The 12,621-nt window shown below is 40.6% G+C and overlaps 1 protein-coding gene across 4 annotated transcripts in view; it reads right to left on the reverse strand.

Annotated features, from left to right (window-relative positions):
• The window catches only part of slit1 (slit guidance ligand 1), a 93,669-nt gene that overhangs the window by 78,490 nt on the left and 2,558 nt on the right, over positions 1–12,621 (reverse strand). For all 4 annotated transcript variants that reach the window (XM_004077151.4, XM_011484467.3, XM_011484466.3 and 1 more), the window contains exon 2: positions 1,768–1,839. In XM_004077151.4, coding sequence (XP_004077199.1) covers positions 1,768–1,839 — 72 coding nt within the window. The remainder of the gene's footprint in view (positions 1–1,767; positions 1,840–12,621) is intronic.

Genomic DNA, 12,621 nt, shown 5'->3' on the forward strand with positions numbered 1-12,621 from the left:
AACTTGACCTGGCATAGAACTGTAGTTGAACATGGGAAGCTTCCTTTGGTGCCTGTGTCTCAGTGAGGCTATAGAAGCAGAACTGAGGGCACATGGTGGAATATTGGCAAAGAGAAGATAAACACAAGCCAGGAAAGTTTCTATGGAGGCTCAGAAGGTGTGAGTCTAGCCTCCAGTGTGGTCCAAAAAGTTCAGATGAGACGAAAAGCATGCACAGGGATCAAAAAGCATGAGGTGTTTCCACAGTTTTTACAACTGGTGCAATCCGTGGATAGAAAGACATGCATGTGTGTGTCTGTTTTGTATGGCTATCACCTGCATCAAAGTGTTTAGCACATCGTCAACACACAAACAAATATGGATTCAAATTAACATTACATTTCTGCATGCAAGCAGGACCAAATCGTTTCGCCATGTACCCTGCCAAAGCTAACACACAAAAAGAGGTTTTGGACAGTTTTGGAAGTGTTACAAAAACACAAAGTTGGGAAGGAGAGAAAGGTGTCCAGCAATAGCATTTGGGGCTAAAAGAGCTTTCCTTCATTACAAACACAAATCCTCTGTTGAAGGCAACCTCTCACGTCTGCTATGAGGCTTCCTCCCCATCAAATATAAATGCTAATCCCTGTTCACACTCCATAAACATGGAGAGAAGAGTTCTGTCCACCTCAGATATCTCACTCCTAAATTTAGATGGAATCCATCAGAAAAAGGATGTGTTCTTATTTTTTGCAAATGTCCTTCAAATTCTCTCATCCCTTTTTTTGTTCAGCTTTTTTCGTCATCAACACAAATGATCCACTAATTAATAAAACCTCAGACATGGATGGAGAAAGATAAAACAGAAGGGTTGATTTAATGCTGACAGAATGGAGATCACTTGATAATAAATATGAACTTGGATTTCCTTTTTCCTACTCTGATGGTTGCCGCGGGGTCCACAAGATAAGATGTCAACCTTCAATGTTGCGAAACCACTGAAGCAACAACATCAACAATTAGAAGACAACATAATCCTCTGATTTTCAACCTGTAAAAATCGAGTGAGCTGTAAAGTCGTTCTCCAAAACCAGTGAAATTGAGACCTTAGCACTCTTTCAAGGATTTGTTTCCTTCCTACTTGCTAGTGACAAGTTGGCGACATGACTGCCTTTAACCTCCATGCAGGGGTGGAAGGTGGTGCAGAAAGGAGCACAGAAAAAAAGGGTAGACGCAAAGAGCTAGGATCACTTCTAGGAAAAGTAGGGGGGCGAAGGGGGATGGGCAACAGGGTTTGAAAATAGTCAGACCTTCCTGAGTAGTTCCAATAATGCTAAGCTCGTGTTACATTTAGAGCACATTCAGGGTTTCACACATTTCCCTCTGGCACCACTCACAAGTGTGTGTGTTGGTGTGTACAAATGCTGACACTTTTACAATTACTCTATTAGATGAAATCCCAGGTGCTGTTTGATTTTTACCGCAGAGCCAGTGGCTTCACCTGATTGTGTTAACTGTGCACCCAAGGACAGTGCGCCAACAGCAAAGAGAATACAATGACAGAAAAGTCCATTAGCTAGCCAGCCGCAGTCACTCGGTAGCTTAATGTGCTTCTGAGTGGGACAAATCCACTGCCACTTCAGCAGGTCTGTGCTAATTTGAGCAGTATGTCAGCTGCAATGCGAGGTTACATGCAGCTCAGGTATGCATGAGGAGATCAACTCGGACAATGACAAGCGCCCACCACTCATGCATACATCTCTACATAACACAAGAGCATATACTTACAGAACTCTGACATATTTCAGCCCAGTGAAGTCACTCTTGGTGATGCGTGTGAGGTTATTTCCATTCAGCTCCCTGCAAAGAGACAAAGACAACCACATTGTTAGTTTTACTATTAACCTCTAGCTAGATCTGAATAGGATGGTGACTAAAGGTTCAGACAAGAAGCATGAAGTTATAAACTGACCAATCAGATGCCGCAATGAAAGTATGTGGTGCCCGCTGGCCCTCACATTGAAAGTTCAAAATGATTGACACATTGTCCCAAGATCTTTTTCAGCAGTAGGGGTTTTAAACTTTTGACAAGTTCTCTACTGATTGACGAGAGTAGTTGCTATAGACACAATGACTCAGACCAACTCAGACAAATCACTGCTTACTGACGTCGTCTGGCTCCAACATATCTGTGTTCGAATCGTGAAAAGATGGTGACTGAATTTACAGTACTCCATTGGCGCCAGAACTAAGCCATTTGGGCGACGACATTCTCATTCCATCAAGTTCTCTATAGCTATGTTCACACCGCCTCAGCAATGCGCGTTCAAGCAAACATTTCCAATAAAAAGCCAATGAAAAAGCGCGTACATGTGTGTTTCAGGCTTCTGCATTCAAAACTCCTGCATTCGTGTGACGGTACGCAAGTTAAGCCCCTTTTTGGACTTAACGTACAAAACGCGTAACCATTGAACATGGATTAAGAGTTAAGAGTTAAATTGGTACTTGGATTTGGATTGACGTATGGATGGCGTCCTTTTCAATACAAGGAAGTGCATCTATTTGAAAAGTGATCATGAAGGAGAAATTAATAATTGCAGTGTAATAAAAATGAATAATAATAATGTAATAATTAATAATTCCATCTGGGCACACCCAGATGGAATTATATGACACCAAGTTTACGATAGCCTATCGTAAAAGATGTGTGAGAAAGAAAGCAAAGTGTTTGCGAGATTTGCCCCGCTTCAACACTTTACTTCAAGCCTCTTTCAAATGTGAGTCCATGAGATAGTATCAGGTGGCGACAGTCCAGAACACCGTATGCTAAAAGCTTGTTCTAGAATGCCCATTTAGCCCTTTTTTGAATGCGCATCACATACCTGGTATGTACGTAGCTTGAAACAGTCAATGACAAACACACACAGTAAGTAGATTGCCAATACTTACAACTAAAACAAAAACGGTACTAAGAGTTTTGTTTTTAATGGCTTCCTTTCTCATGAAATGCAAATTTCTGAGATGTTAAATGAAAAATACTCTGGTGGGCAGAATTAGGTTGTTATGTTTAAGGGAAGTCTGAACTCAGTTCTAACTCCACTGGGAGATATTAAGAAGTCCTATTAAAATGGAAGCCACATTTTAGCTGCTTGTTGGCCCCTCTGTTCCAGCGCTCTCCCACCAACACATGCACCCCCCCCCCCCCCCCCCCCACACACACACAGCCCTGCTGCCTTCTCTCTGTCTGCCATGTCCCTCTACAATCGCTGGGGATTAGCAGAAGGCAGCAGAGGGGATTTGGGCAGGGCTGCAAGGCCAGAAAGCTAAGTGCTGAAGCATAGTCGAAGCAGGCTCCCTGCTGAGGGCTGGTCATCCCAGCAAAAGAAAATAGATAAAAGGACTAGAGAAAATAATTCTGACTCGTCTTCTGGTGGAAAGACAAAAGGCTTTTAATAATATCGCTTATTTCAAATTAGGGATGCACGTTGTATTGGGTGATCCGATTTTGGGGGTCCTTTATGGTGACATCATCACGTCGGTTGCAGAATGTTTTCTTAGACTGGAGGAGAAAAATGCATGCAAACGAAAAACTCTGTAGTGAAAGAAGATATATGGTTTCTCTCACATACTTTGTAAGTATTATGTGTCCACCCCAACTCTGAACCCCTAAACCATTCCTCCCAAAGCAAAAGCAAGAAAACTTGCTCCAAATCTACACTGAATGCACAAGTTTCTCTCCCTCGTCTAATGACCACTCAAGGGACTGTTGCACTACGCAGTACGAAAGAGAATGGTCATTACAGACAGATGGTTCATGCAAGCGCGTGCATGCATTTAAGGGTGTGTGTATACACAGGTGCATCGACTGGCCGAGGGACACGGCCACGAGAAAATAAATAATGGACTGGGCTTCATTAGGCTGGGCTCCCATACATACACATGTGGTGCTCATTACAGGTGCTTACGCAGATGCACGTACACACACCCACGCACCATTCTGGATTTCCAATGTCTTATCTTCAGGGTGGTCAGAGCTGATGAGACCCACGGGACATTAAAAAGGAGAAAGACTGAAGAGGAGGAACAACAGAGACGGTTACTGTTGAGCGATGGCAGGAGACGTGGAAAAACTGACAACACACAAACAAATAGACCGTTTTCCGCCTTCAAGATCGATTTCATCTGCTAGAATCCCAGTGTTGAAGTGTGTTGCAACATCTTCTAGTTGTTAAGTTTTAACTGAAATCAAATGCTGACAAAACATACTGCTTTTTTAGAGAATGTTATCTCAAAGTAGACACCTGTTAAAAAGGCGAGACTTTTGGACTTTGTGCAGCTTTTCCTACTTTCTATGACTTTTCCTTACTTTTTAAATCTATGTAGGGTTCACAAGTTCATGATGTCAACTGAATTCTATTGCAGCACTAAAACTTTACTATGTAATAATTTGCAGATTTTTTTGACACTGCTGATCTGTGAAACACTTTTAAGTGCAACTGTATTTTTCAAGGACAAAGTTTCTGCAGAGCAGCAGCAGTCGTTAATTAAAAATTCCACTGAGTTTTGGGTGGAACAGTTGGCATGGAGTGACTCCACCCCTTTTTACATCTCCGTGACATTTTTAAAAAGCTGTTAATAATGCTTTAATCTTAATTAGGCAGCAAGTAAGCCATTTGTAATAGTCCCAGGAGTAAAGTCGACCTGCGGCAACGTTTTTGTTCATTACAGTATGAAAGGTGCATAAAAAAGAGGTTTGACAAAGTAAAAGGTCAGTTAGGTAGAGAAATGGATAGACTTTTTTGAAATTCAGCATTATGCAAAAGTTGTCATTGTGTTCATCTGTTATCTGTAAATTGTTTAAATGAGACAAAGTAACCTCCATCCCCAAATCTGCCAAGCTGCAACAGGCTAAACCCATGTGGGGAAAAACTTTAGCAGATTCAGGTATGAGAAGTGAATATTATTAAAGTCAGGCATTTAGGTAAACCTAAAGAGTGTGTGTGGGTGTATCAGAGTTACTCTCGTGTTTGTTTCTGGTAAAATCAAAGTTTAGCTTGCAGAATGTAACAGTTTTGCTACCTTAAGCAACAGCTGGAAACGTCCTGAGACCCTTCTTTTCTGCAGCTCGTAGGACTATGTTTGTTATTTCATGTGAAAGCAGGTACGTCCAATTAAAACCCCTTTGCTTCGTTTGTCCCGTTCATATTGTCCACTGGAGCTTGTCTGAGATCTGTCAATCATCATGCCAAGTGAGACATGGTCTCAGAGGAGGAAACACTGCTCCATTTCTCCTTTTTTTCATATACTTCATGTACTTTCTGATTATTTGAATAATTCATTTTTTGTGGGGTGGTTAACAACACATTTTTCTGGGATTTGATTAATTCAGAATGCATTTTTTTCAGCTTTTCTTGGACTTCATGAATATGAACTCTAGACATGTAGGCTTGATTAATCAGTAGTTGTTTTGATTCCACATCTAAACAGGACGGGTATGCCAGAGTCATATACATTTCATCAAAAGGAAAAATCTGTTGTTTATTAACTACAGTATCAGTCTCTGCTTCCTGTTTCTCCCTCAACCAAATGGGGCAAAGCAAAGATTTTTGGCATGAAAGAGAAAGCATGTTAACTCACCTCATAGACAGATGTTTTGTGATACTGACTACTAGCAGGTTTTCACATTAAAGTACCGCAGTATTACTTTAGAAGCTGAAAATTATGAGGTATCATTCCAAGTATCTACAGCAAAGGGTTTCCACCTTAAACTATTTTGGTCAAATCAATTCCATCCTCTGTAAGAATTTCCTCTACTGACACACTTCCTGGGGAGAAAGTGGATTTATGACATCACTATCTAATCCCTCTTCATCTTCTACCCCTAGCTGATTGATGCTTGAGAGTATTTCCTGGTTCACCTTCCCTCGGGTGGACACACGGCAGCCATGCTCCACCACTCCACATATCTATAATTCAGAGAGGCCCGGAGCACTGTTACAACGCTGAAAAACTCATTACGCTTATTTCTGCCAGCTGCTGGGGTCCCTCTGCAGTGGTCTGTTTTGAACATGTTTTGAATTGAGCAACTTTTCATGAAGAAAAAAAAATAAAAAATAAAAGGATAAGCAAACACCGGTTTACCAAGAATGGAACACTAATTATACCCGGGCAGATACAAACATTTGCGTGAGCTGTAACCAAATAAATGTACATAATTAGATTATTTAGACACGTTTGCTTGCAGAGTTAAGTGTTTTTCAGGGTCAAACTGCTTCGAAGACAATCAGTGGGAATTTCCTCGTTATGCATAAACATGAAAATAAATGGATAAGCACTGCACTCTAAAATGCTTTCTACAAAATTTTAACTCCATCTCTTGTCAAGTGCATGCCAAAAACAACACACACATGACCTTCATCTCAAGGTTTTGTTTCTCTTTTAATTATCTGTTTATTTGTCCTAGACAAGGACAGCCCGCAAAAGACGACAAATGGTTTCTTTTATTTTGAAGGCCCTGCTGTTAAGTCTATCAGACAGTTTGTTTCTAACAGTTTCAGCGTGGAAGTGAAGACCCCCCCCAAAAAACTACAACTTGGATCTCGATCCAGTTTGACCAGAGCAGCAAGTACTTTCCCCAGTGAACAAACAGGTGGAGAAGCTGCAAACGAGCAAAACATTCCTCCTCCTGCAGACTGGGGAGCATATGGAGGCGACAGCCGTGAAGCACGCAGGTGGAGAGAAGTGAGGGGTTGGGGGGGTGGACTATGAGAGACAAAAAGAAGACAGAACTACTCTGACAAGGCTGTTAGCTGTCTGAAAGTGACGGCGTGAAGCAGAGTGTTAGAGTGTTGCCAGAAGCCAGGGAGCTGTGAAGATCTGACAGGACTGCCGGGGAAATGTCAGTGGAGAGACGAGGCCTTGGGGAATGCTTCAGGTGGACTGCAAAAACAGAAAGTGGCTGGGTAAAATACTGGTCAGACCCGCTGACTCTCATAAGAACCTAGCTTTAAAGAAATGAGGAAGGACGGGAGGAAGCCACCATGACTAAAGCAACACTCTTAAATCCAACTGAAGTGCATCTATTCACACAAGGAGGTCAGATTTTGCTCTGCTTGAACACAATTCCACCAATGACTCTGAGACTGGCGGTTAAAGCCGCAACTGCACATTTTTACTGCTTATGATGGTGCAAGCGCATTTATGTATGCAGGGCACAAAGTCGACGAGCATGAGAGCTCACTTCAGGGCTCCTCAAGGGCTATTTACAGTTTTCGTTCTGCTCAGTAAGGCCTCTGGAGCAACATTACTGATAGGAAAGTAAAACATTCAAAAGATCCCACACAGACAACACACGGCTCCCTCACAGGGCCTTGACGAGTGTGGGGTCCCCTGAAGGGTACCCTGCTTGCTGAAGACCCGTCTCCCTGAACAAACAGCCGCAGGACAATGTGCGTCCTTGCATTAATTTTGTTCAACTCGAACTCACATTCTTTGGTTGAAGCTGAGGGAGAAAACCTTCGAAGACACTAATGACTTATCATATCCTCCAAGTCGGGTCTGCAACCTGCGGCTCCAGAGCCACATTTAAAAAAGAACTGAGCAGCATACAGCAGCAGGAACTGAGCCTGTTTCAAGGCTGATATAGTTTGCCAAGCAACAAGTATCAGGGTTGTGATGTGGCAGAACCTCCTGTAAGAAGGCATGTAGGCCATGTGAATGTGCACCATGAGTGTGGAACATCTGCGCTCTGCCACATCTATTATAGGCCATTTATTGCAAACAGAGGACTGAGGAGATGTTTGCCTCACAGATGTGCACTGGCAGCTGGTAAACTTGATGGATACTGCATGTGTTCTGTGTGCTCGGATCTGTCCACGAGCACAGAGTCCATGACTTTCAGCCCCACTGAGCACACCGGGATCAGCTTTCCTTCTGCTCCAAACTGAGGGGGGCTCACCTCTTAGCAAAATAATGTCACTATATAGCCAAAGCATTTTCAAGAGATTCATTTATCAAAAGAGCTAATCATCACGACGAAGAACCTGTGTGGAAATGGATTGGTTCTTTGTTAAATCTCATTTAACTGACCAAAAAGTTGGGAGACTGACAGATGAATCAATTTAATGTTCCCAGATTCTTTTAAGAATTTTAAGATTTACCAAAAATGTGTGAACTAGTTTTGCTATATGAAAAATGTATCATATAAACGACTTAATAAATGGAAAAGGGAAACATGCAAACCGCCACAGATCTCCCGTGCGCCTGAAGAGCTGCCAATTATTTGCTCTTGAACTTGTCTCACACAGAAGCGTGAAATGTGGATTACGACGGCTTATCTACAGAGTCAGCTGAGCGTTCACTTTGTGTGCATTTTTACACACACACACACACACACACACACACACACACACACACACACAAAGCAGCCATCCCCTTCTTCTCCCTCCTGGAGAGATGGTCCGGTTGAAAGCTGTTCTTCTGAGAGATGAAAGGCGATCTCGGTAGATTCTCCAAATTCGATTATTATAGTCTGCTGAAATACAAGCACTCTTGGACAGGCGTGTAAAGCAGCAGAGCGTGTGCACATACTCGTATGTGGACTTTTCTTTCATTTCGGTGAGCATGACTTGCAAATGGTTCTGAAAAGTGCATTAACTCATCTTGGAAAGGATTTTGACATCAGAAAAATGCTGCTAATAAAGCATATTTCTAGCTTTGATGGGTGCAATTAAACACACCAACAGATAATCTGTTCTGCTGTGTTGTTAGCTCTGTGGAAACGTACACCACAGCCAGCTCCTCTGATGAGGATGTTAATGACCCACCACGATCATTCTTCATGTTATTTATGATTATGCCGTTTTTAGCCAAAATCAAAAAACCTGTGTCGTTTTCTAGGACACAGTTTTTCTGCAGAGTGGCAGGAGTTCATTAAATTTTTTTGTTTTGTTTTTTTTTGTTTTAACTTGTCCTGTCCAACAGCTGGGCAGACAGATGAGAGCTGAGGGCCTCTTGTGTTGGACATATTTTACTTTAACAAGAGGGGTTATTAATCTTCAGACAAACCAAAGGTATGTCTGAATAAACCCCTTTTGTAATTGAGGCCAAACTTTATTAATTTCAAACATGTTTGAAGATCTTTGGTGTTGGACCGGACGGAAAAGGAAAGAGGGGAAGAAGAGAGAGGGACGTTAGAGAGAGGGGGGGAAGGAGGGTGATAGTAGGAGGGGAAGGGGGGTAAGACCATGAAGCAGCATAAAGCAACAAGTTTACTGGTTCATTCAAAATTTGCCTCCAAGTTGTGGGGGGGGACCGTTGGCATGGAGTAAGCCACTTCCCGTCACCCTTCTTTTTACACTCCCTCCTGCTAGCTACATCCCCTCACAACCTCAACCGGTGCAACACAAATGGTTAGCAATAATAGAGCTATCCAGCCGTGCAGTTTAGAGTCAGAGTCCAGCTCAGACGAGGAAATACAAAGACCTACATGGATCTATTTGTCTGCAAGTGGATGCATCAGAATGGAGTGGAGTGGGCCTGCAAACTGAAGCTTCTGCATCACAACTACAAACTTTTCAAAGTACATTTTTTCTCTCTTCTCCAGGTTCACAACGATTTGAATTATAAAATACTCAGAAATGCAATTTTAAGGTTATGTATATTAATATATGACCACAATCATGAGGGAAAATACCACAAAAACATGTTAAAAACACAAAAGAAACATCAGTGAAGAGAAGAACGCTTAAGGAAAATAAAAAACGTCTTCCTGTAAATCAGACAGGTGAGTTCATAACAGTTATAAACTGAAGAAGCAGATGGATAGAGGGAATTGAACCATCTCTGGATTCAACAGAGAAGACCACAGCTGTGCTGCACAGGCGGTAAGTCCAAGCAATTCCCAGACTTGTATTTTCACAAAGCTCCAATGTGCACAAACATTCTTAGAATAATTTTCATTCCAAGCAATATTGTTGCTCTTCACAGGATTATCAGCCATGAGAATGGATTTATTAGACTCTATAAATGGTTCAAATGAACCTAGTCTGCTTCTGGGCTTGACCCGACTTGCCCTTAAAAGCTCTGAGGGGAAGTTATTTTCACCAATGACTACATTTGCTTCTTCTGTGCCAGCTTTGATTCTATGAATTTGTTTATCTAGTCTTGACTGTTCAGCTCCACCTTCATCTAGTTTCTTTATTTCTTTCTTTCCACTTCAGTCAACGGGGAGGTCTGGCAGGTAGTGAGCAGGCTGTGCTCCTCCATGTCAGGGTAAATTATAGATCTGGTGGCCAATGAGCTGTCAGATGTACCAGTTATGTGCTGGTGCCAAACACTGCAAGCTTGCCAGGCACACACAAACAGACACACACCTAAAGCATTAAACCCTGAAAAACTGGGGTATCAAAGCAGCGAAGCCCCCCCATCCCCAGCCACTACGACCCCTCATGTGTTTTCATCTGCATGACTTATTCGCTGCACTTCACAATAGAACATACACATAAGGAGGCAGATGCCCAAATTTATGAATAAACAAAAGTGAATACATGCATATGGTGTGCACACTCCACCTCCTCCATCCTGGAAGACCTCCAGATCCCAGGACAAAGTACTCTCTGGCACGTAATAACACTGGCTTTATATAAATGCATTCACAGAGACACACAGCTCCTCCTCTTTTTGTATTTTAATTCATAAACGAATGAGACGAAGGCTTTAAAGTAGAAGTGAGGTCATTAGGTGTACAAAAAAGGCAAATTAGGCTTAGCATCTCTAATGGGTCTCAGGATGAATGCAGATTTCACACGGAGCCATGGATGGAATTTTATGGGAAAAAAACAGGTTTATTCTTGCAAGAATTATCTTATTTTGGACAATGAAACACGTATGTTTTAATTAGATATTATAGAATTAAACTTCAAAGCCTTCAAAGATAAAAATAGAAAAGTAATTCAATGCAACAAAAATGGATAACCTAAAGATATGACCTCTTCGTGTTGGGCATCTTGGCCCTTTGGTAACTCAAATTTGTGAGCAATTATGCAAATAAGTGACTACTTTTACAGGAATTTACCACAAATGGGGTTTCCCTAAAAGCATTTTTTTTCTCATTTTTATCTCAAGTGGGATTAGAATCTCATACAGGTTGAACAAAATTCATGCTTTTAGGCGAAGTCCATTGAGATGACTATTTCAATAAATAAATAAAATTGAATATAATTGAATTGAATTATGTGCCTGGAATGTAATAATCAGTTTTTGTTTCTAATCTGGGGTAATTTAGTGGCTAAAGGTGAAAAAAATCAATCAAGGTTCTCTTACATGTTTCTCTTTTTTCATCAGAAACTAAAGTAAAAAAAAAGTTGAGGATCTCTGGTAACAAGTATTAAATTAATTGGATATCCACACTATAGTAAATAAAAATACAGTATAAATATTTCTGATATTTGATACTGTTGATTCTCAATCAATAAATATTGAAAAATACAGTAAAAATACACTTTGGGTCATGAAATTATTGCTCTAAAATAATGTAGAATAATCTTGGATTTCGATATTATAAACTAAACCAACTGAAGGCACTACTGTCACCAAAAGTAAATAAATCTTCAAAGTAAAAATTGTCGGTAAGATTTTCCTTTTCATGGTAAAACTATCAAGGATTTTTTTTGTAGATAAAAAAAAATAGACTGAAGTTTGTTTAACAGAAAAAAGAAGAAAAAAAAAAGCAATTTTGTTTTAAATATAGGCAACAATTAGAATAAAAAAATAGAATGAATATGAAAATAAGAATATTACAAAAATCTGTTAAAGTGACGTCATATCTGCTAGCATAGTGGAGAGGCCGTACCGGAAAATGTTTTCAGAGTGAACATTCAAGTGTGACAATGTTTAAAAAGACATACATTTTGCAACCATTCAAATATTTTATTGTTGTTTACCTTTTGGTACCCCCCCCCCCCCCACCACCACCACCACCACAGCAAATCTGCTATTACTGATACACACAAGTGGCTTGGCAGAGATTTTTATGCTGGATGCCCTTCCTGACCCAACCCTTCATTTTCTATCATAGCTCACTGGATGAAGTGTGTGGGCATTCAGACATATTAAATAGTAAGAATTGTGGTGGTATCTGGGAATTGTTGATCTGGTTTTGTGAATCAAATCAGATCGTCACCTTAGCAACGATCCACAGTTCTAACAACTTTCATGACTATTCTAGAAAAAAGTTGTTATCTAGATAAAATACTATAATGTGTACCAACTCAGGAACAGGGGCCTGTGCTTCATACAATAATATAGAGAACCCCCACAAATGGTTCAATAAAAGCTCCTCATGGGTTGTTTGCAACAATTACAGCTCAGTAAAAAAAAAAAAAAAAAAAAAAAAATCAAGTAATATTTATGTTGAACAATTTTTAAGGACAGTTTTTGCTAAATCAAAACAAAAATAGGAGGTCCACTATTTTTTTCAATAAATAATCTTGAAGTGATCCTATTCTTTGTTTTTAGATAGGCGGGTTTTAAAGAAATATATAAAAAAAATGTGTGAAACTAAAAAATGTACTTGCACAAGTCTCCTCCAATACCACTGTGGCGAATTTTTTTTAAATGCTTTTTGCCAGAACTGGTACAAGA

The sequence above is a fragment of the Oryzias latipes genome, chromosome 15 (genome assembly GCF_002234675.1).
Source record: "Oryzias latipes chromosome 15, ASM223467v1".
Taxonomy (NCBI): Eukaryota; Metazoa; Chordata; class Actinopteri; order Beloniformes; family Adrianichthyidae; genus Oryzias; species Oryzias latipes.